Genomic DNA, 26,231 nt, shown 5'->3' on the forward strand with positions numbered 1-26,231 from the left:
TGATTACACAGGCTGACACAGAAATATTTTTTGTTTTCAGGAAAGAAATTCTAAATTTGCAAACATGTCTTGTGGCTGCATTATGATGTGGTTTAATGTTTACACTGTGGTTCACTGAAATGCAAGTTCACTGCCAACATCATTGAGGTTTTTAAGGCTGGATTTTTCCGTTAAGAGAACACAGTACAACCCGTTCCTCCCTCTCTCTAAACCAAAGCGCTGTGTTGTTTCTATGGCTTTGAGGATTGAGCAGACTCCAGAGGAGCGACCTCTCCTGAGCAGGGAGTCTGCCTGATGGTGGGAAAAGCGCTGCTGGGGACTTTTCCCAATAAACAAGCTTATGAAAAAAACAAAGCCACACCAAAGCTGATTATGGATTTCTAAGGGGATAGAGGGCTTTTCTTAGAGGAGCGGCTGTAATCCGTGTTAATGTTCTCTAAACAAATGGAATAATAACTCTTTTGGCATGGCGATGTGGAATAAGGAAGGAGAGGCTTCAGAGTTCTAGAGAGAAGGGGGCATGTAGGTCTCAGAAAAGGATTACACCTAATTACAGATTTCGCCAAATGTCTGAAGCAAACATGGCCAGGACTCACACAGAGTCACTGAATATGACTCTATGCCTCCATCCGTCTTTTGTCTCCTCTTACCTTCCTCGAAGCCGTCCCTGAAGGAGCCCGACCGGCTCATGGTGCGAGTCTTCTCGTCGAGCGACATGCAGGAGTTTCTCAGTCGATTGTCGCTGCAGGGGTCAAAGGGGGCGTCCTGATTGGTCAGGCTGTTGTTGCGCAGACCGGCGATGTTGATCTGAGCTGCAGAGGTTGGGCTGGATGCTGTAAAGTGATACAGGAAATTATAAAGTTATATTTTTATTAAAAGTTTAGTCTATACATGTCTGACTTTCCCAGAGTCCAAGGTAAAATCTTCAAATTACTTGTTTTGTGCGACCAAGAGTCCAAACCCAAAGATATATATTTTACCATATAATTTTACAATATAAAACAGAAAAAAGCAGCAAATCTTTACAATTAAGAGGCTGGAACTAAAACATGTTTGGTCCTTTTGCTGGATAAATGACTTAAATGATTGATTAATCAATCACTGTTCTGTCCATTCACTGATAACATGAAATGATATGACTAGAGCATTATGTGTATCAGGCTAAATCCAGCCGAGTGTGGTGATTGCTTTCACTTGAAAAACCTGCTAAATCTAATTGTAAACTTTTTGGAACTAAAAACAACAACCTTGGGTCGATACACTGACTTTAGCGATTGTTTAAACTTCAGTTTATGAAAACTGAAGGGTTTCATTTGTTTCTGTACGGTGGCCATACGGAAGAAATGATTCCCGGGTAAATAAATGTGTAGTGCTGTTGTTCTGGGGCGTACCGAGCTGTCCGAAGTTGAAGCGGGTGCCGGAGGGGGAGGTGAGGCTGGAGCCCGGGGAGAACGGGGAGTTACTGGCTGACTCCTGCAGCCCGCTGGTGGAGTGGGAGCGCAGCCAATCACGGGCCTCCTCGTGGCTTCGCAGCTGTGGAGATGGGCCATACCTGCAATAAGTCAGAAAGGAGGTTAAAGTGGAAGTGAGGACACAAAACAGAACAAGTGCAGTTCTATGTTATTACAGGACACGTTGATCTGGATTCTGATTTTTCAGACTTTTCACAATCAAAGGAGGATTTTTTTTTTCTTTCAAGCAGCCAGATTAGTAGCCGGGATCTAACATCAGATGAATCAGACGCTGAGACAAGAAATCACAACAGCGTGAACACGGACTGATTCTCAGCTGTGAGCAACACAGACTGGGGAAAAAAGCAGAACAGAAGCCATAGAAAATTTGACCCCCCAGAAATCAAGCCTGCTACAGCGTAAGACAGTGATAGCTCTGTAGGACGACAAGGTGACATGCCTCTTCACAGAAGCACAACACAACAACACAGGTGCCAAACATAAACGTCAAAAGCATCTTTACAAGCGTGAGCACAAGCCTCGAAGAGTGAATGTAGACGCAGAAAGAAAAAAAAAAAGAAAAAGAAAAACAGAAGACAATTTTAACCAGTGTGCAAAAGCTCAACATGTCCAACAGGAAGTGAAGTCTGTACCTGAGTCCCTTCTTAGGCAGAGTGTTTCTACCACAATGTGTCCCGCTGTGGGAGAGAAACACTTCAGAGGTGGAAAGAAAAGGAAGCAAGGAGGCAAAGAAACATGTGGCTGCACCGCTCAACAACTACATAACACTAAAATTATTTTTCTTACTGACACAAATACATCCTAACTTACACACTGCAGAAAATCTCTATCTTGTATTTTAATTTTTGTCTCTTATTCAGCTGTAAAACTTGTTTTTTCTTAAAACAATTAGAAAAACTGCCTCTCAAAACATTTTCTTGAAGGAAATCAGACGACTATAGTGGAATAAAGGATAAATACATGTGATTATTGATTATAGAAAATAATGAAACATTTGACTCATCAAACTGACTAATTACTGAAAATAAGGCTTACAGGAAATAAGACTTTTAGGACTCAGAAATAGCAAAACAATCCTTAAGATTGAGATTTTTGCAGTGCAAAATCCATCATAAACATCCTGCGTTCACTCTACTGGGTGAATCTGCACATATAAACTCTACCACAAGGTGGCAGTGTGTCACAGTCAAAACAGACTAGAGTGGACCACTAAACAAAAGCACTGGAGCTGCTGACATCCACACAGACAACCTCACATTTTCTCTCTCTCATTCGCACAGGAGCTAGAGGTCCTAAAAATAACCACTAACTACCACACAGAGCAAAACACTTCCACACACAAAAAGACACAAAATACAACAAGCTAGCACACAGAGCTACTCTCTGTGGTCCTCTGTGATGCTTTGTGTGTGGCAGCAGGTGGTGGTTTAGTAGGAACCTCCACAGCTGTTTCACCAGGAGCCTAACACCGCACACAGGTGCATTTACCTGTCCTGCTTCCGAGGTAGTGTGTTTCGGCTGAATATAGGGCTAGCGGAGGGGGAGGAGAGGGGACTGATGGAGGACAGGAAGAAGGAGAACGAACAACAGACACAGAGAAAGAAAGTTTTAGAGAATAAAGTAGAAGAAGAAATCCTTCAGAACTGAAGTCAACTGCGAGATTCTTCACCAATGCAGTTAATAAAGAAAACTCAGCGGAGGAGGGTGATGTCATGGCCTCAAAGCTTCGACTCCAGATGCTATTAAGTTTCCTCTGAGACATTCCTGTCACATTACACAGTCAACCTGTCAGGATGGAATCTGCTACAATGACCACAATTACTGTATAATAGACTGAGGACGCCGTGGGATTTTGTTTCTGTGCTCGAGCGCAGACAGAACGGCAAACAAGAGGCGACACCTTGCCGTGACGAATGCTTTGAGCATCACCTCCATTCTGGATCCTTTAAAAACGAATTCATGTCAGAACTGAACTGGGCAGGATTTTAACACGGTCACTGACAGAAGTATTTAGATCCTTTACTTCAGTGAAAATATCAAAAACTTCATTACAAGTCAAAGTGCATTCAAAATTTGACTGAACAAAAACTACTGAAGTTTTATAAGTGAAATGTACTTGACACTACTTTATTAGTGATGCATGCTACTGTATAAGCAGCATTTATTGTTGTAGCTGGTTGAGGTTCAGCTAATTTTAACAACTTTTATAAACTTTTAGCCTGTTACTTAAAAATTCATTGGGTTGTGTCTCACATTATCTGTGTTGGGCCCTTGTTGAGGGAATAAGGCTTTTGTCCTTAAGTCCTTAAATTTGATGTCATACTTCCAGTAAATATACTCACACAGCAAAGTGCAAAGAGTCTATCAGAATTAAGTATTTCTGTTACTTAGTTCATGCAACTTTTGGAAAGTCACATTAATTCATGAATGACACTTCGTAACAGATTGTGTGTAAAGGATCTGGAAAGAACCCTGTACACCAGACTAATGAAGGCAAGATGCAACTGTAGAACAGATGAGGGGTTTTTTTATTTAAAAAAAAAAAAGGAAAGAAGATTTTTTTTTTTTTAAATGGAAATTCCAAAAAACTCGCCACTATTGTGCGTCCTCACCTCTCAGACATGCCAGTCTTGACGCTGCCGGTGCGACCCAGTGCGGACAGGGTGTCCTCCCTGTGGGTGCCATGGCCGCCGCTGCCCAGGCTCATGTCGATGGACTCGCTGCTGGTGTGCATGCTGCTGACGGAGGGGTAGCCCACGCTGCCCGTCCCGCCGTGCCCGCCCAGCGTGCTCTCCCTGCTCTGGGCGGAGGAGCTGCTGAAGGTGGTGCCCCAAGTGAGGCTGTTGGAGGGGCCGGTGGAGGAATAGACCGAGCCGGGACTGGAGGCCTGTGGACGGGTGGAGAGGATTGATTTGAGGTTATTGATTTCAGAATCTATTCTAGTCCTCAAACAATTTATCATAAGTGAGATTGTGTAGTGTAGAGATATGACCTTGGGCTCTGTGGCATTTTCCACCATTTTCTGACTTTAGAAAGATCATGTGATTAATCAATAAAACATTCATCAGCTGCAGCCCTGATCAATTCAATTTGTAGTTTCCCCTTCTGTTTGATGGTCTGTTTGATTTGAAATTACTGACTCTTCACACTTTTGAGCTCTTGCTCACTGTTTGTAAAAACAATGCCCGATGTGTCACTTTATGATTCATAACATGTCTGAAGAAACCTTATGAATCATGTGAGAACATGATGTAGAGTTCATGACTGGGCACGCTCACACCTTTCTGCCCAGCTTCAGCATGTAGCCTACAGTTCGTCAAACAAGTGTTTACATTGTCCATCTGTACTTCCAAGGAAGTTTGTCGCATTAGTCAGGTGAGACCAAGATCATCCTTGTGTCCCCGCCAAAGCCTCGTCATTAGCTCTGCAAACACCTTCCCACATCCAACACAAACACAAACACTTACTTAATCACCTCTAAGCCCAAGGGCACACAATCATTTTTAATCTTAAAGCCAAACTTAACCAGCAGGTTTGACAGTTGACCAGGAACCATTTAGCTGATGTGCGAAAAGACAGTGGCTCTAAAAATCATATGTGGTGAGTTAGTTCTGTGGAGGAGGACAGTAAAATACATGTAGTGTGACATGAAAATGACATGAAATGAAAATCAATATCTGCACCAGACTCCGTGGCAATGTATTAAATAGTTGTTTCGATATTACACTCTCCTATTACACTACAAATATCAACCTCTCAAATATCAACATCTCACCCTTGAATGAAATAACCAAAGTCAGCAGGTTTCATCCTGTAGGCACCATCAAAATGTCTGTAGAAAGATTTCATTGCAATCCCTCCGGTAGCTGATGAGGTATTTCAGTCTGGACCAAAGTGGTGGACTGAGCAACAGACCGACACTGCCACGGCTAAAAAGAACTCATATACAACTCCAAAATAAATGAAAAAAAAGCAAACACCTTCCCTCTTTTCACAGTGAGTAATGGGTGGTGGGCAGTTGCAGAATATCCACAGTGTGACAAATGAATAAGCGGCTCCTCCTGTGACACACTTCTAAAAATAAACCAGGCCACTGCAGCGAGTTTAAAGCACGAGAATAAAGAAGAACACTGTTTTCTTTAGACAACGCTGGTACAGTAGTTTTTTGTTTAAATCATACAATTGACTGTGGAGTAGGAGTTCACAAACACACCAATCCTCTCACCTGCTCGCTGCCCAGCGTCCCCATCCCCGACCCCAGCGCTCTGCCTCCAAACAGGGGGCTGCTGGTCTCGCTGTCCCCGCCTCCCAGCCCAGCATCAGGGGACTCCAGCACCGTGGCCACATGGTTCATGGTGGCGTGGGGGTTGGAGATAACGGTGGAGTTCTTCATGTTTTCAGCCGTGGTGACCGGAGCCTGTTTACCGGGCTTCCCACCAAACAACCTGTTGAAAATCAAGGAGGAAGGGGAGGAAGGGTGAGAGAGAGAGAGAGAGAGAGAGGTGAAGTTGGGTCAAAGCACTGATAAAAGATCAGTAATAAAGGTGTGAAATCTCCCATTTGTGACCGACAGGACAAATTTACAATGTCACACATTTCTGAGATTGTAACACGTCATATAATCATTTAATAAAGGAGTTTTAACCCAGAAGAAAGGCCGTGATGTTCTATAAAAACATTCTCTTTCTAATTTAATGAATTACTGTCTACATCTTTTTTTTTAATTATTTCTTTTGAACCCGTGTTTCCTTGTGATTAATTGGAATTTTTATCCTGAAAAAAGGAAGGTAAGAGGGAGGTCACCAAAATCGTTAGGGTTTCTCCTCCAGGGACTTTGAATATTAGCAGCAAATTTAACAACAAATTTCATGTAAATATTCATGACTGTTCTGGATCAAAGCACAGAACGAAGTGTGTTTGCCGCCGGTGTTATTCTTTACTCTGCATGGAACAAGAAAGACAGCAGCGGGCCTGCAGTCAGAGAAAGTAGAGTCAGTGCTCGGAACACACACACACACACACACACACACACACACACACACACACACACACACACACACACACACACACACACACACACACACACACACACAGAGAACTCCCTCCTGGTTCTCGGCTAATCCTGAGTTAGAGTTAAATGGCAGGCTGTGATGACTGGAGCCGTGGTGGGCGATAATGGCAGCACACAGCCTCTTTGAAGAGTTATCACTCCCTCACATTAATGAGGGCAGAGCGCTGAGGTAAGACTCAGCTCCCATTACCCTGCACCACACCCTCCCCCCCACCACCACCACCAAGGCTGAGGCTTGGCAGCTGATCAGCCCAGCTCAAGGCCTGCATTCACAATGGCCTGATTTAACCTCACTGAGAAAGAGAGAGAGAGAGAAAGAGAGAGAGAGAGAGAGAGAGAGAGAGTGTGTGTGTGAGTGTGTGTAACAAGCCCACACGTGTGAGTACGTACTCACCACTTCTTATCATTTACTGTGACTACGTGATTACTGTTTTTAAAATGGTCTTCTGTGTGTGTGTGTGTGTGTGTGTGTGTGTGTGTGTGTATGTGTACAATATGTGGGTAAAGTCAAGCCCATACAGGAGAGCCCCACTCAGCGTGGCTCATCTGTTAGCCGTCACTATGTCTACAGGATTACTGACATTATAAATGATCTGTAAAAGTGTGTGTGTGTGTGTGTGTGTGTGTGTGTGTGTGTGTGTGTGTGTGTGTGTGTGTGTGTGTGCGTGCTCACCTGCGTAGTGTAGGTGAAGAAACCTGTTGTCTTCCTGTCAGAGGAACAGTCGCTGCTCCTCCACTCTGCATCGTGACCCCGCTCCTCAGGTTGTCCATCTCAGAGACGCCCTTCTCCCGATCCGTCTGATTGGCCAGCAGCCCTCCTGAGCCGTTGGCCTTGGCGATGCTGATCGAGTTTTTGCCGTGAGACGTGACAGAGAGCACGGCGGCCTCGATGCTGCTGGTGGAGGAGCGGTTTCCGTTGCGGGCGGCAGCTCCTGAGCGGCTGGGTCTGGGCAGGCTGCGGTACTGCAGCGTGGAGCGGGCACTCATGGGGAGGAAACCATCGTCATGGTGACCCAGTGCAGACCCTCCGTCCTGCCCACCAGCTTTAAGGCTTCCTGCCAGTGAGCGCGCACCAGATTTGGGCATCTTCCCCAGGGTGGCTGAACCGCTGGTGATGGTGGCACCACTAGCCGTAACCATAGTTACCATCCCAGGGCCCTGCTTCTTAAAGCCGAAGGTGCTGGTTGGGGTGCGGGAGGTGAGTGTGTGCGTCTGGGAGTGGGGGTCCGAGACGGTGTGTGTGAGGGCGTTCGTTGTCGGCGTGCGGCTGCTGGAGATCGAATGTTTCTTCGCCTCATCGCCGCTGCTGCGTCCTGCGTCTGAGGGCGAGCGGTGAAGGCCGTTAGCACGAGGAGAGACACGTCCTTTCTCTGACACCTTGACATCATCCGTCTTGCCTGCAGGTCACACAGAAGGAGACATCAGCAGGGTGTGTGGGTGATTTCATACTCACATCGCAAGGAGCGTTGCCTCGTTTTTCATTTGTCCTCAGCCCGGAAAAGACTAGAAGGTTTTTGTTTCCTTAAATTAATCTTTTCTGTCTTTTTCTTTAAGAGGTTTTCAGAATATAAGTCGTGGCAGTAAACCAACTAAATAAGCAATTCATTTCATATTTATATTACTATGTAGTTGAATGTATTTTTGTAAGTTGATTTAAGAAGCGAGGAGACAAAGAATGATACCAGCTAGGATGAAGAACTGGCCTCTCTCTAATTGGTGGTGGATGTCTGTGTTACCTGAACTGTGGGTCTTGAGAGTGATGGAGCCCGTGGAGCCTGTGCTGCTCGTGCTTTTAGTCCGGGGGGACGTCACCCCAACCTGAGCGCTCATGCCTCTCCTCCAGGAGCCCGTGTGCGACACGGAGGGGGTCTTTCTCCCCGAGCCGCCCTTGTCAGACTCGTCAGAGATGTCGGAGGGGTTCCGGCGGCTCCACTTGGAGCCTGGCTCCATCCTGACCCCGCTGTCTGACCCGCCGTCTGGCCTCTTCACCTCGTCTCCTGACCAGGCCTGGTGCAACGCTGTGGAGGCCGAGTGCTTCTCTGCATCCGTCACAGGCTGGGAACACACGCACACACACACACTCAGATTTATTACTGCTGAAGAAAGCGTCTTTTATGAGACATTGCCAAGTGCCTCTAAAAAGCACTCCATTTTATGACCACAACCATCCTGCTGGGTAATCCTACCAGCGTCCACACCACCGTCACCTGAGCAGTTTGTTAGGAAGCTGTTCGACCACATTAGAAAGAACTGCACCGACCGTCACGCTGCAGCTAGCGCCTGCACCGTGAGGCCTGAGCAGAAACACTTCTCCTGGTTCAGTGAAATGTGAGAGAAGAAGCTCATGTTTTTAAGAAAAAGACTTGAACTTGAAGTTTTGGGCAAATTATGAGATTCCAGTTTTTCAAGTCTTTAAATATTTTCTCTTCAAACTTGTGCTAACAGTGTTTTTTACACTGCTAATTGCCATTTCAAAAGAACAGAAATAATATTAAAGCATTTAAAGTTGTATGTATACAGCCCCTGGTAAAATCCTGGAACAAGTATTAAGTAAGACAGCATCAGGTGTTCTTTACACACTGTATTGATATTTTTCTTTTTATCCTTCAAACAAGTTTACAATAAAAGAAAGTGCACAAACAGCGGCGGTCCCTGCAGCAGAGTTTTATAAATTCATGACTTTGTTTAAAACAGAAAACACACTGAAGGCAATTTACTGCTGCACTTAGAATTTCTTTTAACTCATTTGTGAAGGTTTTGCTGTTTCAAATAAAAGTATAACATAGCCAGTTCGCCATAGCCTTTATTTAACTATCACAGTAAATTACAGCTGTTTAAGGGATGACGGCTGCTTTCGAGTTCTGCAGTTGTCCAGGCAACGCTACAAAAATGCAGCACGGTCCAGCCAACGTGTGCCATTACCAGAGGACAGATGAGGCAGAGTTTATTAAGCTGCACCGTGTCAGAGCTGCTGTACTGAGAGAAAGACTCCTTTGTACTCTCCTTTGTTTTTTCTTCAGCACCTTGACCTCTGCAGCTGTAATAGACACACGTCACATGATGACCAGCTCCAGTTCAGACACAATATAGTGTATGTGTGTGTGTGTGTGTGTGTGTGTCGAACTCAAGTGAGTCAGCTGACAATATTATCGTCTCACCGATCACCTTACTGAACCGTAGTGGCTCCTAATCAGTGTTTAGTGATTTGAGGCGTGAGTCAACATCAGCTTTAGCTCTGTGAGTCTCACATTCTTCTCTGAGAGCGCAGGAATGCAGGGACAGGCCGGCTTTAGGAAAAAGAAGCAAAGCGGAGGAATGACCATGTAGATGTATGAAAGAAGAGTTTGCTAATGTCTATATATAGTTTATATTTCCTCCAGCCCTTTTCAGTGTTATATGTAATTTGCTGCTTAAACTGACAACAGAAAGAAACCGAAAACAAGAGTTACCTTCAACACACCAATGTGGTGGACCAGCGGGCTTTGTCCCGGGTCAGTGCGACTATGGAGAGAGCTCAGTTGGGTTCTGTTGGCCCTCTGCTAGATCAGCATCAAGATCAGGGTTTGTAGTTGAGATTAAGATTCCTACAGCTTGCTTTGGACAGCAGCCAGTCTGACAGCGGTAGCCATGTTGCTAACGTGACCGCTCAGCCAAACAATTGATTGTTCATTGATAATGTAAACAATTTCCTGTTAGTTGCCTCTCTGTAGATGAGCGGTGCTGAAATGCTGCAAATTTTTCATGTACATTTTCAAACATTCACACAAATTAACTGTTGATTGAATAAAACGAATGGAACTAGTGATCATATTTTTGCCGTGAGAAGTTGAGGGTAGGATTGTTGTGTGAACGTTGTTGCTAGGCAACTGACAACAAAAAGAAATATGGTCTGTTTGCATCTTTCTAAAAAACGTACTTTTTGCATTTAAATGCAATGTTCAGGAACGTTTTTAAAAACATCACTGCACATCACAACTCATGAACTCGGCTCAAAGACTTTTTGCTAATATCAAATCATTGTTGTGAATTGCCCAAAATAAAGTCACTGACATCTGTGGGGAAACATGTTTAAGCAACTATTTGCTGGAGGAACCTTGTAGTTGTTCTTGTGGGCGTCTAGTAAGGGCACAAGGGCAATTTCATCAAATCTGCTTATTGAATCCAGATCCTTTTCAATCTTTAACTTGATCTATTAAGACTTCGCTTCCCAAACACTGATATTAAAACCACTGAAGCTCAGGTTTTGTCAGGTAACGCTCTTCTCTAATGTAAAAGGGAAAGCAGCCGGCTATCCCAACATGTGACACATCAAAAAACTGTGTGTGTGTGTGTGTGTGTGTGTGTGTGTGTGTGCAGTCTTACCTGTGTGTTGAGGCCCTTACGCTGTGCCGCGGGCGTGTTGGCGTAGGAGGAGATGGAGGAGCTGGTGTTGATGTCATCGGTGTCGATGTTGTCGCTGATGCCGCTGCTCACAGAGCTGCTGTCATCCCAGCTGAACACACACACAACAGAGGACAGTGGGGCTCACTTTAGTACTCTAAACAATAAATCTTCCAAAGTTGAGTCGATGGGGGAGGGGGAGGGGGAGGGGGAGGGGGGGTCCATTTAGCTCTACGGGAACAAGTTTCATTCCTCTTTGTAGAGACAGTCACTACAATCAGTCAGCAGACAGTAAGCGGAGATGGAACACACAGCAGTGAGGTGTGATGCTTCTTATGTCATAAAAACCCAACACTGTTCTGCATCAGTCAGCTGAGGTCTCGACTCACAAAGCAGCACTCAGATTTTCAGTTTTGCAAATTAAACTTACGCCTTTGTATGAAAAAAAAAGAAAAACTTAATCTATCAATTACAGTTTAATACAAATGCAAATAGTAAAAAAACAAACATGGATCCGGATTCTGCGGCTGCCTGGTGCTTCTCTTCCTCTGTTCTCCGTCTGAACTGACTTCACACACACACAGGCTGAATGGGGTTGTCTATCACATGAACAAAGGCTCCACGGAGGGGTGACATCATGGTGTGTTTGTGTGTCTGTGAGTTGTTCAAACAGATCCATCTGAACAGAGCAAACACGCTGGGAGTTAATGCAGGATATTTGTAAATATATGTGTGTGTGTGTGTGTGTGTGTGTGTGTGTGTGTGTGTGTGTGTGTGTGTGTGTGTGTGTGTGTATGTTTATCCGCTGGGAGTCTATGGGGGACAGGAAGCCCAGCCAGTTGGCAAACATCACTCTGAAAGGGCCAGAGGGAGGCTGATGATGACGGCCAGTGTAGGGTTGGCTGCACCAGAGGACACACGCACAATCACACACGCACGCACACACATATCACAACAATCTGGGCTACAGTTAAAGCTAATTTCCATTATGATTGAGTTGTTGATTACTTTCATTGCCGATAAACCGATTAACTGATTAGTATATAAAATGGCCATCATGTTCTCAAAGCCCACGATGATGTCACCAACAGTCCAAAACAAAACATACTCAGTCATACAAACAGACGGAAGCAACAAATCCTCACATCTGAGGCTGGAAACAAGGGACAAGGGACGTTTTGCTTAAGTATTTAATCGATTATCAAAATGACTGCAGATTCATTTTCAAATAATGAACCAATTATCAATCCATCAAATCATAAATTCATTGTTTCAACACTACAATCACCATATTACAAGTGGGTCTGATTTATTTCTGATACAAAACAACACTTGTTCCAATGCCTTACAGCAATTTCAGCAATATGATGTTTATACAAAATCTGTTTTTGGACTTAACAAAATAAACCAAAAACAAGCTCTTGAAATATCAGTGTTAAATACTGTGGGAACAAAAGTAGCCAAGAAGGACTTTGCCAGAAGAAAAAACTGTTTAAAATGAGGAAAGATCCAAGTCTAAGCATCTGACCATGAAATCAGCTATCACACACATGATTTACTTTATGATGCAGAAACATTTCAATCTGTTCTCAAAAAAGTAATGACATTCAAACCCCAGTGCTACGTATCAGATTCCATCCATCATTCATCTGTCAAGTTAGATTTTCAGACAGAAAAAGCAAGTCAACGCAGCGCTGCTCAGTCCTGAAAGTTTCCCACCAGCACTTGAACACAACGTCATAATTATGGCTTTAAAAAAAAACTAAACAAAAACAAAGACTGTTCAATGGCTGAAATCCCAGATTCAGATTACCAGCAAAATCTAATCAGCCGGTGCTCGGCGGAAACAGAGCCAAACACACATTTGCTGAGCAACCTGACAAACAGAGACTGAGGGGAACCACATCTTCCGTCTGGATTCACCAGCGGAGGAAATCAAACAGCAGCGGAGCGTAGACACCGAGTTTCAGAGTTGAAAGCATCCGTGGAGCAGACAAGCTGAGAGGTGCTGAGAGATTTAGAGTGACCACAACCGTCTCAACTCGTCCATACACCCACAGGGGAAAGTCCCACACACATACACACACACACACACACACACACACACATATGCACACACGCGCACACAAAGAAAATAAAGATATGTGGACAGCCAAGGAGAAACAGACTTATACAAACCCACACAGATCTCAAAGCTTCCTGAACACCGACTAAATCAAAGTCATCCTTACTGGAAGGACAAAGTCTCTTTTACACACACACATACACACACGCACGCACGCACGCACGCATGCATGCATCTACCTGGTCAGGGTGCCTGGGTTGCCGTGGGAACCAGAGCGCTGCGGGAAAATGCTAAGCTGGACAGAGAGCTTCATGACTCCATGCCGCTGAGAGTTCACACAGACAAATATCTCTCCCGCTCCCTCTCTGTCTGACTCTCTCTCTCTGAGCTTTCCTAAATGTCTCTCGCCCTCTCTCCCTCTCTCTCTCTCTCGCTCTCGCTCTCTCGCCCTGGCAGTCTTCCTAGATCGAGCTCCTTTGTCACTGGTTGCACTGATGCTTCATCCCTCGGGCACTGTTGCTCTCTCTCTGGACTAACAGACACAGAGACTGAGGGGGGGGTTGGAGGAGGGAAGGACCTGCCCTGCTGCTGGTAACATGAGCCTCCCCCGGGACTGTTAACCACTTCACTGCTGCTGCTGCACCACTAATAGAGCACACTGAAACACACACAAACACACCCCGAGCCCTAAATAAGCCACTTCAGCCTAAGAAGAATCAAACGGCAACACAAGTCAAAGCCACATGATCACAGACAAACTCTCTGAAACTCAAGGACAATCCTCGTCCCACTGTTGCTTTACTGTGTGTTTCCCAGCTATGGTTTGTGTGCATGTGTGTCTTGTGTGCGCAAGACTACAATTTCCCAGACAGATCCACCCTGACTAGCTGACAAGCCAGTGCTAATTAGAGATCAGGCCAAGCAGCGTGGCCCAGCCCACAGCCTCCCGCTGGCACAGCAACCCGCCAGTTAACAACCGCCGGGCCCTTTACAGCCAATCACAGGAGACGGAGACATTAACCGCGCGCTGCCCCCACGAGGAAGTGGTGCCAAACGCCGGCCGAGGAAGCCGGCATCTAATAGATCATCACACAGAGGAAAAGAGGCGAAGTGCCTCTTGCTCTTCCTCCTTAAGGGTCACTCCATTACCTCTAACATTATTTATTTGAGACTTCTGTATTGGGCGAACTGAGCCTTTAAATCAGCAGGAGTGCGCAATTAAGACTGTGTGAGGTAGGTTTCCATTCACTCTCCCACTCTCTGTGAAGAGGACAGTGGTGGAGGAGGGAAAGTCAGGACATGCCAGAGAGAAACCTCTCCTCTCTCCAGGTCGCTTAGAGAGATTTCTGCTTTACCAGAGGGGTCAGAGATCAGAGGCCAAACCTCCAAACTTTCCTTAAAGAGAAGAGCAGAGAGGGGGGAGGCCAGGGGGGCAATACAGAAAAAGAGCTGCTTAGTGGGTCAGCCAATAGGAGTGAGTGGTAGTGTCCTGAGAACGAGGCTGTGGATGTGTTTGTTTAACTTCTCTTGTGTGCGTCCCTGGGGACTGCGGTTGGTTGGTCTCTTGGTCGGCCCTGCAGTACTGTAAACCCCCCCCCCCCCCCGAAAACCCTGTTCGACTCTGGCACATGCACACAGGCTCCGTGCCGCAGAAATATACACACAGACATGCGGCCATAACAGAGCCGTGAAGCAGAAGTAAGGGGATTTCCTGTGTTTGAGGGGCCACGACCGGATCCTCACACTGAGTCCGGATCATATAACCCCAAATCTCTGTCTCTGTCCAAACAGACAGACAGACAGAGAGAGAGACAGACAGGAGGAGGAAGAAGAGAGCACTTTGACTTACAACCCTCAGGGCTGGGGGGGGGGGGGGGGCAGATGACACCATGGACGAGTTGATAGGTGAGGTCTGCAGACACAACATCAGAACAGAGGAGCCAGTGTTGTGACTTCATCCCAAACATATCAGCTCCATCACAGACTTTATTCCTATCAGGAAATACCGTTTGCATAAAGGCACAAGTTTTTCTCAATACAACATGACTGTTTATCAGTTTTCACTGGAATCACATCACAATGACTAGATGATTATACAGTATAGTTTTTTTGATATAAGTGCTGATAAAATATCTGATCAATACTCCTATTTCCTTATTCAATAAAGAAGCCTGGTCTAAACACAAGCAGCTGTACAAGAACTTTCCCTGATTGAAATAAATGTCCACAATTGAAATAAATTAGAAAATATCTGAACAAACTATGTGTAAATGAGATTGTTATTGTTTCACTGAACTGAATGAATGATGCAAACTGTATAAAAGTGAAGGTGGTTGGTTGACATATCTTGTGATATTGATTTCAGCCATAACATTCACTCAGTATAATCACATACGAGTCACATTCTTCCCCGTGCTATCTGCTTGTCACTGTCAATGAATAAAATGTGTTTTTTTATTTTCTATTTTCTTGTGTTTATCTTAAAATCACTTTCTTCTCATCACTCTTATATTCTACTATTTAATGTCCAGTAGGTAATATAACTATTCAACCACACTACACAGTCAGACCAATAACAGAGACAGAGAGAAATGGTGTTAAGCGGTTAAAAATGCAAACGAGGCTCCAGGCAGTGGAAATGTAAAACAGAAATATGACAAAACAAAACAAAGAACAGGACAGCAGGTGTTTCTCCAGGTTCCAGACAAACATTACGATTTCTCACATCAGCATCTGGACTTGAAGCTGCTCTTTGTCTCCGGGTTCAGAGAAAAGTTATTTCGGTGTTTGAAGGTTTATTAATACAGGCAGGCTCTTGGCTGCTTAGATCTGAAGTATGATATCATCACCTGTACTGGACTGATTAAATGCCATGTTTTTGATATTATTCTCTTAAACTGTTTATTTTCCGCAACTAAAAAATAGGAAAATGTTGGAAACTGAAGAAGCAGTGTTATTGCTTCTAAATGACTGCAGCCAAAAACACCTAAAACCTGTTTAGAAAAGTTTATTTTCTATTGTTTTTGAAATTTTCACCGCTCATTTTTTAAAAAAGTGAACGGTGTCAGGGAGACATTGAAGGGGCCGTCGGGACGGGACCCGGCACATTCCGGGCCGGAGCCCAGGAGCCGTGTGGTACGAAAATGACACAGCTGTCCCTGCAGTGACGAGAAATGACAGGACTGGACTGGACAACACACTCAGGAATGTCTCTCTGTCTCTCTCTCTCTCGTGTGTCTGGTCCCATTGTCTCCTGTCTTGGGAAAACATTTGCTATCTGCGCCCGGAGAATCTATCAAAGCGTTTAGATCCCTCTGGCTGCCTCTCTTTCACACATATTTCCTGTGACTCGTCTCTTTCTCTCCTGCTTTCTCTCTCTCTGTTTGATGTATAAACACACACTCCCTCAGATTCGACCGACTGATCGGGATCTGTGGAAAAAAACACACCAAAGTGTGTCAACACGTGACACGCATGACTGAGCACAGGCACACATCTCCTCCGTGCTGCATCCTCTTGTGCGGCAAAAAGCGACATTTGAAATACTGCTGGAATTCCTCGCGTGTGTGCTGACACACTGCGTAAACACGCACCGCACACAAACCAACCATTGTCGCCTCAATGCTAGAAAGAAGCTAAGGCGGTAACTGCCTCTACCTTCCACCTGTGGTCTATGAAACAGCTTCATGGGATCCCAAAAAACTTCACGTCACAGTTTTGTCTGGGTGCAGCCACAACTTGAAGGCAAACTCTGCCCAGAATCTGTCCTTTGTCATGCTCATCTGGTTTGAAACCTTCTTTAAAAGTGTCTCCAGATGACACATGATGAGCCACTTTAAGGAAAGTTTCCTCTCTTAACGTGGAGCCACATTTTTTTTTTCACCCAATATGCTCTCAGTTGCTTCTCCATGTGATCTTAATTTTTTGTGTCACAGTGCAAAAACGTGCATTAAATAAAACTTTATGAATGCTGATGTAAAAGAAACAGTAATTAATTAGTAGTAATTAATAGAACAATAAGAAAACACAGTAGCTCAATATTCACCTTATAATATCAACTCCAAACATAGCTCAAACTCACAGATAAATACTCTTGTTACTGTCAAACTTATATTAAATATTAAAATATTTCAGGGTGTATTTGGGGAAATGTGTAAAAACTTAGTCTGAGTTTCCAACATTTCATTCAGTATAAACATCATACAGCTACAATGAAGAGCTGGAATCAGCTGATGCAAAATATTTTATGATACTGACAGTTTGGAATAAAAAGATTTTTTCAACATTAAAGCTACTTAAGGGGAAATAAAATGACAAAAAATGTGAATTAAAGGGTTAAAATCAGAAACTAAACAGTAGTTTTCCCGTGTGAATGTTACAATTTGAGGCTCATGGGACAAAATCTTAGCAATATGTTGTTTTGTTGCCTGTTTCAAGAGTCCATGACAGGAAAGGTCTGGCATGCAGACTTCTGTCCCGGAGCTTTTCCTGCAGCTCACATGGATACTCAACATTATCCAGTTACTTTAAACCTGCACGAACCTGCTGACTCTCCAACTTCACACCTGCACCAGACCTCATGGAAAATATCCGTCAGGGGAGGTACGGAGGATTAAAACTTACCCAGTGCTGAGCGCTCCGCAAACCGCTCACTGTAGATGAATCAAGTCCAACATGCTCTGCTCCTTTGCTCTACTTTCTCCATCTAATGTTTCCTCCTGGTAGCCTGTTCAGACTGGACCAGAGACACTGGACCAAAAATCTCTGACCTCTGTGTTTCCCTTGTAAAGCTGCTGGCTCTGTGGATAGCTCAGCTGGCTGAGGCTCATGTACTTTGCAATCACAGACGTCCTTTTGCTCCAAAGCTTTTTCCTCTCTGTGGGTCACTACTACATTTCTCTGCTTCCATATGAGTAAAACAAAGAAACTGGACAAAAACAGAAAAACCCAAACAGCCTTAAACAAAGAGCAGTGAGCACAAAGGCCACGAGAGAAGAGCTGTGGATGTTAAAGCTGCCCTGTCTGACACAAAAAAGAGAGTGCGTGGGTGAAAAACCCTTTTTTACCTGAGTGAAAGCCCCACCCTCTGTGGTCTGTGTGCGAGTGAGTGTGTGTGTTTCCTAGGGCGAGGCAGGTGTGCTTGTTAAAAGCCCAGAGGGAGGGAAGTGGGGGGGGGGGGTCTGCTGATACAGTATCCATGGCAACCGAAACATCATTTCTCTTAGGACTCTGTCTGTTTCTCTCCTCTCATAACAAACCTCCTATTAATTTTTCCCCGTCGACTCTCTCTCTCCTTTCCCTCTCCATGTAAATCAAGACCCTCAGCCCTAATTAACGCCACCCCCTCCCACATGCATGTGATGCATGTGGGCATCAACTTTTCTCTATGTGTGGTACACTGCAAAAAAATCTCCATCCCCTCCACTGATAGTGCCCATCAGCATCAGTTCAGTACCCTGGAACAACGCAGGGTAAAGGTCTGTGCATAATTGAGAGCAGGAAGCTTGTTTAGCTAACAGACTTGCTAATTGACAGTTAGATAGCTTGTTAGCTCGGTTGCTAACAGGACAATAACATCACACAGTTTATTCAAAAGTTGTATTCATGTCTGTAAACTATTCCTCTTTTGTGGAGCAGTTTATACTTATACTATAAAAAAAAAAGGATTATTGGCAAGTTACAATAAGTTTGTCTATTTTGGACTTTTTGGCTCTCCGTTGGTTCTATTCATATATCAAAAGTCACAAAGGTCAAACTATATTTGTGCAGCTACAGTCCTCTTCCACGGGTAAATCCACCAATCACAGAAATTCCATTGGAACAAATTGATTTCACCACAAAAGTTTAAATAAAGAAAAAGATGATTTGTACTGGAAACAGATTCAAACGATCTCACAGCACTGGGTATTTTCTTTCCCAAGACTAAAATGAGTAAGATGTTAGATTTTTGCAGTGTAGGTGGAGGAGCGTTCAGCAGCAGCTGGGGTATGTGGGTGTTGAGGGAGCGTCATTAACCTCGGAACATATTTGGCCTCACAGCTTACACGGAGTAGCCACAGATTGTGGGTCAGACTGCTCCAGCATGCCCCAGAATGCCTCACCAGCATGGCTTCATTACAGACACACACACATGCACACACACACACACACACTGCATGGATACAGCAGAACACTGCTTTCAGCTTGAACATGGCTCGGAGGCATTTATAGTATTTAGTATTCGAGGGGAGTCAAAGGCTGTGAGAGTCTATATATCTGTGGAAAAGTATTTGTTTGAATAGTGATTTGTGTGTCTGTGTGCGAGTCCAGAAGATAGGGAGAGAGCAGACAAAGGAGTATGCTAGGCCAGATGTTTAACATATTTTCCTCTGGGTGAATGTGTGAGATTGATAAATATATTTACTAAATTATTTCTTTTTTTTTCCTTTTCGTGACAAAACCAAATCTCCAGGTGGACGGCGTCAGTCCGCTGTGGCTCAAAGACGTCACTGCATTTTAATCAACCAGAGAACATTTTCAGCTCTAGGAGTTCATTTGAAGTTTGGAAATTGAGAAGTTGAGAAGCTGAGTTTCTAACTTTCCTGTTTGACCTGTGAATGCAGTTTACTGATGCTCATCTAATACAAAGAGGAATGGGGCATATCCCATTTGCCAGCATGTGTGAAGCTCTCAGTTGAACGGTGTTGGGTTATCATGATCCGATACGAACATGGAAGCCGACTTGTACATAGCCTTTTCAGTTCTGGACCCGTATTATTGAGCTATCAAGCAGTGTGAGTTTATGACAAAACAAGAAGATTAAATTTTCTCATTAAAAAGGGAATGAATCTGAGCTTTCAGGTCGTGTAGTTTACAATGACTTCATTGTTTCAATGTGGGAAATAATTGGAAAAAAAAACTCATGTAAACTCCAGTGACAGCCACAGAGGGTTTAGGTTTGTTCATCATTTTCCCTGGTGCCACTGATCCTGGTAACTCAACACTAACTCAGCCTGCACCCTTCTGCCATCATTAACCAAACACTCCTGGTATTCCAGAGAGGAGCCGTGGCCCCACACACACACACACACACACACACACACTGCTGAGCAGGGTTTGTGTTGGAGAAGTCGTGAAACAGCAGCTGTGATGAGCACTGACAGGTTGATGTTGTCTCCAAATAGGACAAGACCAACCAGGGACGGCATGAGTGCGACCAGGGGAGAGGTTTGAAGAGGGTAAAAGTGCAGATGAAGCTGTGTTCCTGTGTTCCTGTGATTATCATACAAATAGACTCCTGGTTCTACAGGGAACAGGACTGCTGGCTCATGAAACGACAGGAGCAGAGGAGGGGGGGGGAACCGATCCAGTGATTATTATTACAGCGAGAGCCTGGAGGCAAACCACAACATTCAGTCTGCTGAACCAGGGGGAGCAGGTGGAGGTGGGGTTACCGAGCACAGAGAGAGAGACAGACAGGTAGAGGGCGAGACAGGTGGACTGCCAGGTGTTGTCGTTGGTAGCTGAGGAGAAGGGCTGATAAAGGAGGGTGAACCTCTCTCTCTTTCTCCCTTAGGCCACCGGGGGAACCTGCTCAAGTCCAGACAGAAGAGATAACACACTGGAGCTTGGGGCACATGTGTGTGTGTGTATGTTACAATGAGTGTGTGTGTGTGTGTGTGTTTGAGTGGTATAACATGTTCGAAACGACTTCTGTTCTGTTGCAGGTGGGATTAAAACCCTCCTGAGAGGAAATAATGCTTCTAACACACACACACACACTCACACACACACACACACACACACACACACACACACACACACACACACACACACACACACACACACACACACACACACACACACACACACCTCCAGACATACTGTGCATTAGACAATGAAACATGAACTTCCATTGTACTCTAAGTAATACAGTGATTTCACATAATGGAGGCAGACAAAACAATATGTATCATAATAATGTAAACATTTAATCAAAAAGGGCTTTTACTTTGAAGTAACTTCAAAGTAAAATCTCACCTAACACTGTCCATTGCCTGCATGAGATTAAGGAGTGTTTTAGTCTGTAACCCGCTGTGCTGCTGTTAACGGTCACTCAGACAGAAAACAGCTCAATGTTATAAATCTCAGGGAGTTGTGTAAGAGTGAGTGTGTGTGTGTGTGTGTGTGTGTGTGTGTGTGTGTGTGTGTGTGTGTGTGTGTGTGTGTGTGTGTGTGTATGTGTGTGTGTGTGTGTGTGTCTGTAATATATGAAGGTAAAATACGATTGTGGACGGCTGGTTTGAGTTTGACTTTATCAGATGCCAACAGGCTGCACAATGGTTTATAATAAGAGGGAAGTTATCACAGTAGAATTACACAATCCACACGACAGAGTAACCTGCCAGGAATGTGGGCTTCAATGTATTTGATTGATCAATGTAGTGCGATGCCAGATGATGTCACGTTGAGTTGTGGTGAAAGCTGACCCAGGTTCACCTGACGTTTCTTTGCCAGAGCGTCGTCGATATGATTTTTACACGCAGGGCTGATGTTGGCCAACACACGGACCTGGAAGGCTTGTGTTTACAGGTTCACGACCAAAGACAAGAAGAGGCATGGCAGGTTTATTTGTACACTGCCTTTGAAACACAATTCAAAGTACTTTACAAAAAGGCATTAGTCTACAAAAGCAGTCTACAAAATAAAAGACAAAGAGAGGTGTCAGGATGAGTGACGGCTGTGTAAGTGTTTTAAAAGGCACCTGCTGCTGGGAGGCGTTTCTGTCATTGGAACATGCTGTTTGTTGTGTAAGAAGCAGAAGAGCAGTTAAACAGGCTTACATTACCCCTGTTGGTCGTTCCTGTTTGTGACAGCTGTTGATGGTTGCTAATTACCAGGTATGTTTTGTGACATTAAGCATTTGTGCTTCTTTGCCTTTTAATTCGCTGTACCTGCAGCTCATGACCAGATCGTCTGGTCCCTGTGGAGCTCCGTCAGGTGCCTCACGCTGATTTAAACCCTGTCACATCGAGCTGCTTACTGTCTGACCTCTCAATAATGACGAACTGGCCTTTACCTGACGTGAGATTAAGTAGTTTTATTTAAAGCGTTGATCTGCTTGAGTTGGTGTGGTTAAGTCTTTTTGCTCCCACACGTTGACCAAACAAAATAAACACGTTCTGTTTTCTGTAGTGGATTATCTTTCGCCTGTTGATTTTTTCTTTTTTTTTTCCCATAATGCACATGCAGTATGTCTGTGTGTGCAGACACCAGCAAGACAAATGTAGAAGAGAGAGATAGATCATTCAGACAAATGTCTAAAACACTAGCAGGATCCTTTATCAACCCCACCACCTCATTATACTGATTTATATCCTTTTTTCATGTGAAAGCATCAGTCATCAGAATCGTGTGGTGCTCCGCTCTCTCTTCTTTGTGTGAAATGATATCTTCAACGCCCGAGCGAGAAGGGGAGGGGCTGGGGTCTCTCTAACACTCAGCTACAGTGGTTTCACACCACAAAGACCTTTTCTTTGTCTGCGTTAACAAAGAGAATTCAAATCACAAAACAGACCATTATAGATAGCTTCCTCTTTCTCCTGCCGCAGAGATAAATGACAGGGATAAGCGTGCTCTCGAACACACACACACACACGCACACACACACGCACACACACACACACACACACACACACACACACGCACACACAGAGTTTCTAGTCTCTATTGTCTCTGTCTTTTTACTCAGCCTCAGCTCCTGTTGTCCCATGACTCAGTGTGACCCTCTTCTGCTTCCACGCTCTGCTTTACATACATTTGACAGTTGGCAAAACTGGTTTTTGCATTTGCAACAGTCACCATCTCAGCTCATGATGTGATATGATATAAACTTTGACCCGTGCAACTACGTGCTTTTCTGGCAGCAGCTTTCCAGCTCCTCATTAGTCCGGAGTCGATCTGATCTGGAGGGTTTTCAGCGTGAAGACTTAAAGGACTAAAAGCTCCCAACTGTGAACCTCGTCCTTTTGAAGCTCCTGACCTCGTCTTCCAGAGGTCATGAGGTTTTTTGCCCCAATGCCACGGTGACACCCAACACCTTTCCCCACCCCCCACTTCCTTACCGGCTGCATCTTTAACCAGAGAACATAAAAAAAGCATTTAAACTCCAGCAGGTTTATAGATGGCTCACACACCCAGTGAGCAAATACAGGCTGCACACACCTCTGACACCCATGAACTACAACAAGGTGCTCACCTTCCTCCACCTGCACAAACTGCACCATTAAGCCCCCTCTCATGTATTAAATTAGCCTGATCTTTTAGAACAGAAAGCCAGACACCCTCCTCTCCCCTGCAGCTCCTCTAGTTTGGGTTTATTATGCTAATGCATGTTATCTGCCGCTTCCCCAGCTCTCCTAATTAATCCCAAACTAAAAGCAGTAAGCACATTTATCAGACATTCCTTCAGGGGGGGAGGAGGAGGTGTGGCTGGGAGGAGGGGGAAGCCACCTCGTTCCCTCTTCATTTTAAAACTCTCCCCTTGCTCTTCTCTCTAATCTCATGAAAGCGATAATGAAGCTGTCTGAAGATCATGAAAGAAGAAATGAGAAGTTCATAGAGAAGCTTTACCTGCCGAGCTGGTCAATTAAACCTCACAGGGAAACATGAAAGCACAAAATCAAACGGCTATAAATGAAAAAAAAAAAAAAAAAAGGAGAAATCCCCCAACTTCTATCATTTAATTTGCTTCTGGTCTCTTCTACTCGCTGCAGCCCCTAATCAAAACAAGGTAGAGGAAAAGAGAGGGGAGAGATGAAAGGTGAGGAGGAGGACAGTTTGTGTTTAGCTCCATCTGAGGGCCAGGAAGAGTTTATTGTGAAGGACTGAATGTGTGTGTGTGTGTGTGTGTGTGTGTGTGTGTGTGTGTGTGTGTGTGCATGCAGGGTAAATGCCAGCGAAGAGGGCAAAGGTCAAAAGTCTGGAAGACAGGAAATTAGCCACACCTGAGGATTTAGAGGCTGAAAGCTGCTCGAAGCACTTGAAACTACTACAGCACGTCTGTCTGAGTGACACGTCACTTTAAGACTTAAATAAGTGCAAAGCTTTCGTTTAAAACTTAAATTTTCTGGAGCACAAGAAAATTATGAAGTTCTTTTGCTCAGTTTATCCTCCATTAATTTATTCTTGTAGCCAACATCATCCATTCTGCAGTCCATCTTAATATCAAGCATGTTCCCTCCCCCCCTACTCTGCCTCTCTTTCTCCCCACCACCCCCATCCTTTCATTTTGCGCCTCGGCCTTCATCCATTTCCGGCTGTCACTTAGCCAAGAACCAAATCCCTCTCCATCTCTGTGACAGGACAAAGACGGCAGCGCCTCACCGAATCACTCGTGCCGACGCGGGGCCAGTCTTCTCTCTTTACTGCATGTTGTGGTCTATACATCCTGAGAACACCAACAGAAACACGTGTCTCTCTGCTGCTTTTCAACACTCAGGATCAGTTTGTATGTCAGCAGCGTGGCGCGTGGCACAGAGCTCCCCTGTGTGGCGGCGCAAGTCTGAGCAAAACCTGTGCAGTATCATCCTTTCAACATTTTATATTGTTGTACTAGAGAGAGATGGAGCCAGAACACGACGGACAGAGAGCCAGTCAAATACAAATACTAAATCCTATTTAATGCTTTTCTATAACAGCAAGATGTTTTCATGGTGAAATTTTACGATAGTCTGTCAACATTAATTGATACACAGGATGTGATGGCGTTTTAGCTGTTTGTCAGTTTTCAATTTGTTTTTTATGAGTTTCAAGTGCAGTTGAAACGCTTTCTACATCTACACTGGCTGCTTAAGAACTTATATTTCCACTCCATTTTACAGCAGTACCTGTGGTATATAAACCGTATTAACTGAGAAGTATTTCATTCAATGCAGTATTTCAGCTTCCAGGACAGAAGATGACACACCTTCACTTCCAGTTTGATAAAAGTAGGAAAAGGCAGGAAGCGGACCAGAAAGCATCACAAGCACAGGACGCGTCCACAAGCTCATAGACTAATGACATTTACCGTCTCTGCCCAAACACAGACAACTGACTGAGCCACAAATGAGCAAACGCATGAAGTTCCCCTTCTGAAAGATCATCACTGAAAGATCCTCATGCTAACGCTCGTTTACCTGCTGCATTTCAAATGGCAAATACTGCAACTCTATCTGAAGGTAAACTGGTCAACAGCTAATAAAAAAAACAGTCTTGAAATTCAAATTTGCTGCATCTTTTCATGCTCACAGGTCCTGCATAACAAAATAAAGATACAGAAAATGTGACTTCAAAAAGACTATTTTTCAATCCGAGTGTGGATAAGTTTAGTTTCAGTTGGAATTCATAGAGGTAGATAAATCACTCCCGAGATAAACTGATCATTACACGCTGGTCACCTCTGAGTGGTGGAAGTTTTTTTCAGACCTACCTGTCAGCATCTCCCTGTCCTGACGACGTGTTTCGATGCAGAGTCTCTCGGACGGCGGTCATGCTGTCGGGCAGGCGGTTCAGGCGCCGCGTGTACAGACCCAAACCTCCGTCGGTCATATAGCTGCAAAACACAACAAAGTACATTAAACTCAGGCACCGTAAAGCATGTCTGAGACGCACAATTAGAGGCCTCAGAGAGGATGATTTGAAGTCGTGCAGTACCACACTTTGTTTTAAGAGTTTGGCCAGAGTTGACACACTCAGTTCCTCTTCTCAGAGCTGCTGTTGTTGTATATAGAGCAGGAGGAGCCCACATCCATCCAGTTTTCCAGCTGAGGCGAAGCTCTCATCAATCAGGCCTAAACGGTTGGCAGAAGGCTCCGACACAAACACTGAAGACAGCAAACTGTCTGACTGAAGACACACTTCTCTCATGTGGCCAGTGGTAAACAGAGGCGGTCTTTAAGAGGAGCGGCAGCTCAGTTAGACAGAGGATGAATCTGTTCTTTATTCCTACAGGAAGCATGTCGCCATTCATCACACAACACTGAGTCCATCATCCACTCCAGGCTGGGATACTATGATGGACGGAGTAAATGAGCATTAAGAGAGGCTAAAAATATACTGTATATGCAAGTGCGGGATAAGTAGGTCATTCACTTCATTTCATAATGGAAAATTACATTTGAAGGGAACTGATTTATTGGTAGCTGGAGTCAGAGGCTGACCGTTAGCAGCAGCTACAGTCTGAAGCTGATGCTGAGGCCCTCAACACTAACACAAACATTCC

The 26,231-nt window shown here is 44.5% G+C and overlaps 1 protein-coding gene across 10 annotated transcripts in view; it reads right to left on the minus strand.

The window, feature by feature from the left end:
- nav2a (neuron navigator 2a) overlaps positions 1–26,231 on the minus strand; it is a 223,625-nt gene that overhangs the window by 30,410 nt on the left and 166,984 nt on the right. For 8 of the 10 annotated variants that reach the window (XM_056376044.1, XM_056376017.1, XM_056376007.1 and 5 more), the window contains 10 exons: positions 25,440–25,562; positions 10,906–11,035; positions 8,280–8,598; positions 7,217–7,940; positions 5,698–5,917; positions 4,085–4,359; positions 2,961–3,026; positions 2,105–2,149; positions 1,392–1,552; positions 651–833 (listed from right to left, as the gene is read on the minus strand). In XM_056376044.1, coding sequence (XP_056232019.1) covers positions 651–833; positions 1,392–1,552; positions 2,105–2,149; positions 2,961–3,026; positions 4,085–4,359; positions 5,698–5,917; positions 7,217–7,940; positions 8,280–8,598; positions 10,906–11,035; positions 25,440–25,562 — 2,246 coding nt within the window. The remainder of the gene's footprint in view (positions 1–650; positions 834–1,391; positions 1,553–2,104; positions 2,150–2,960; positions 3,027–4,084; positions 4,360–5,697; positions 5,918–7,216; positions 7,941–8,279; positions 8,599–10,905; positions 11,036–25,439; positions 25,563–26,231) is intronic. The other 2 variants (XM_056376026.1, XM_056376035.1) reach the window with 2 other exon arrangements.

This window comes from Seriola aureovittata, chromosome 1 (assembly GCF_021018895.1).
Source record: "Seriola aureovittata isolate HTS-2021-v1 ecotype China chromosome 1, ASM2101889v1, whole genome shotgun sequence".
Classification (NCBI taxonomy): domain Eukaryota; kingdom Metazoa; phylum Chordata; class Actinopteri; order Carangiformes; family Carangidae; genus Seriola; species Seriola aureovittata.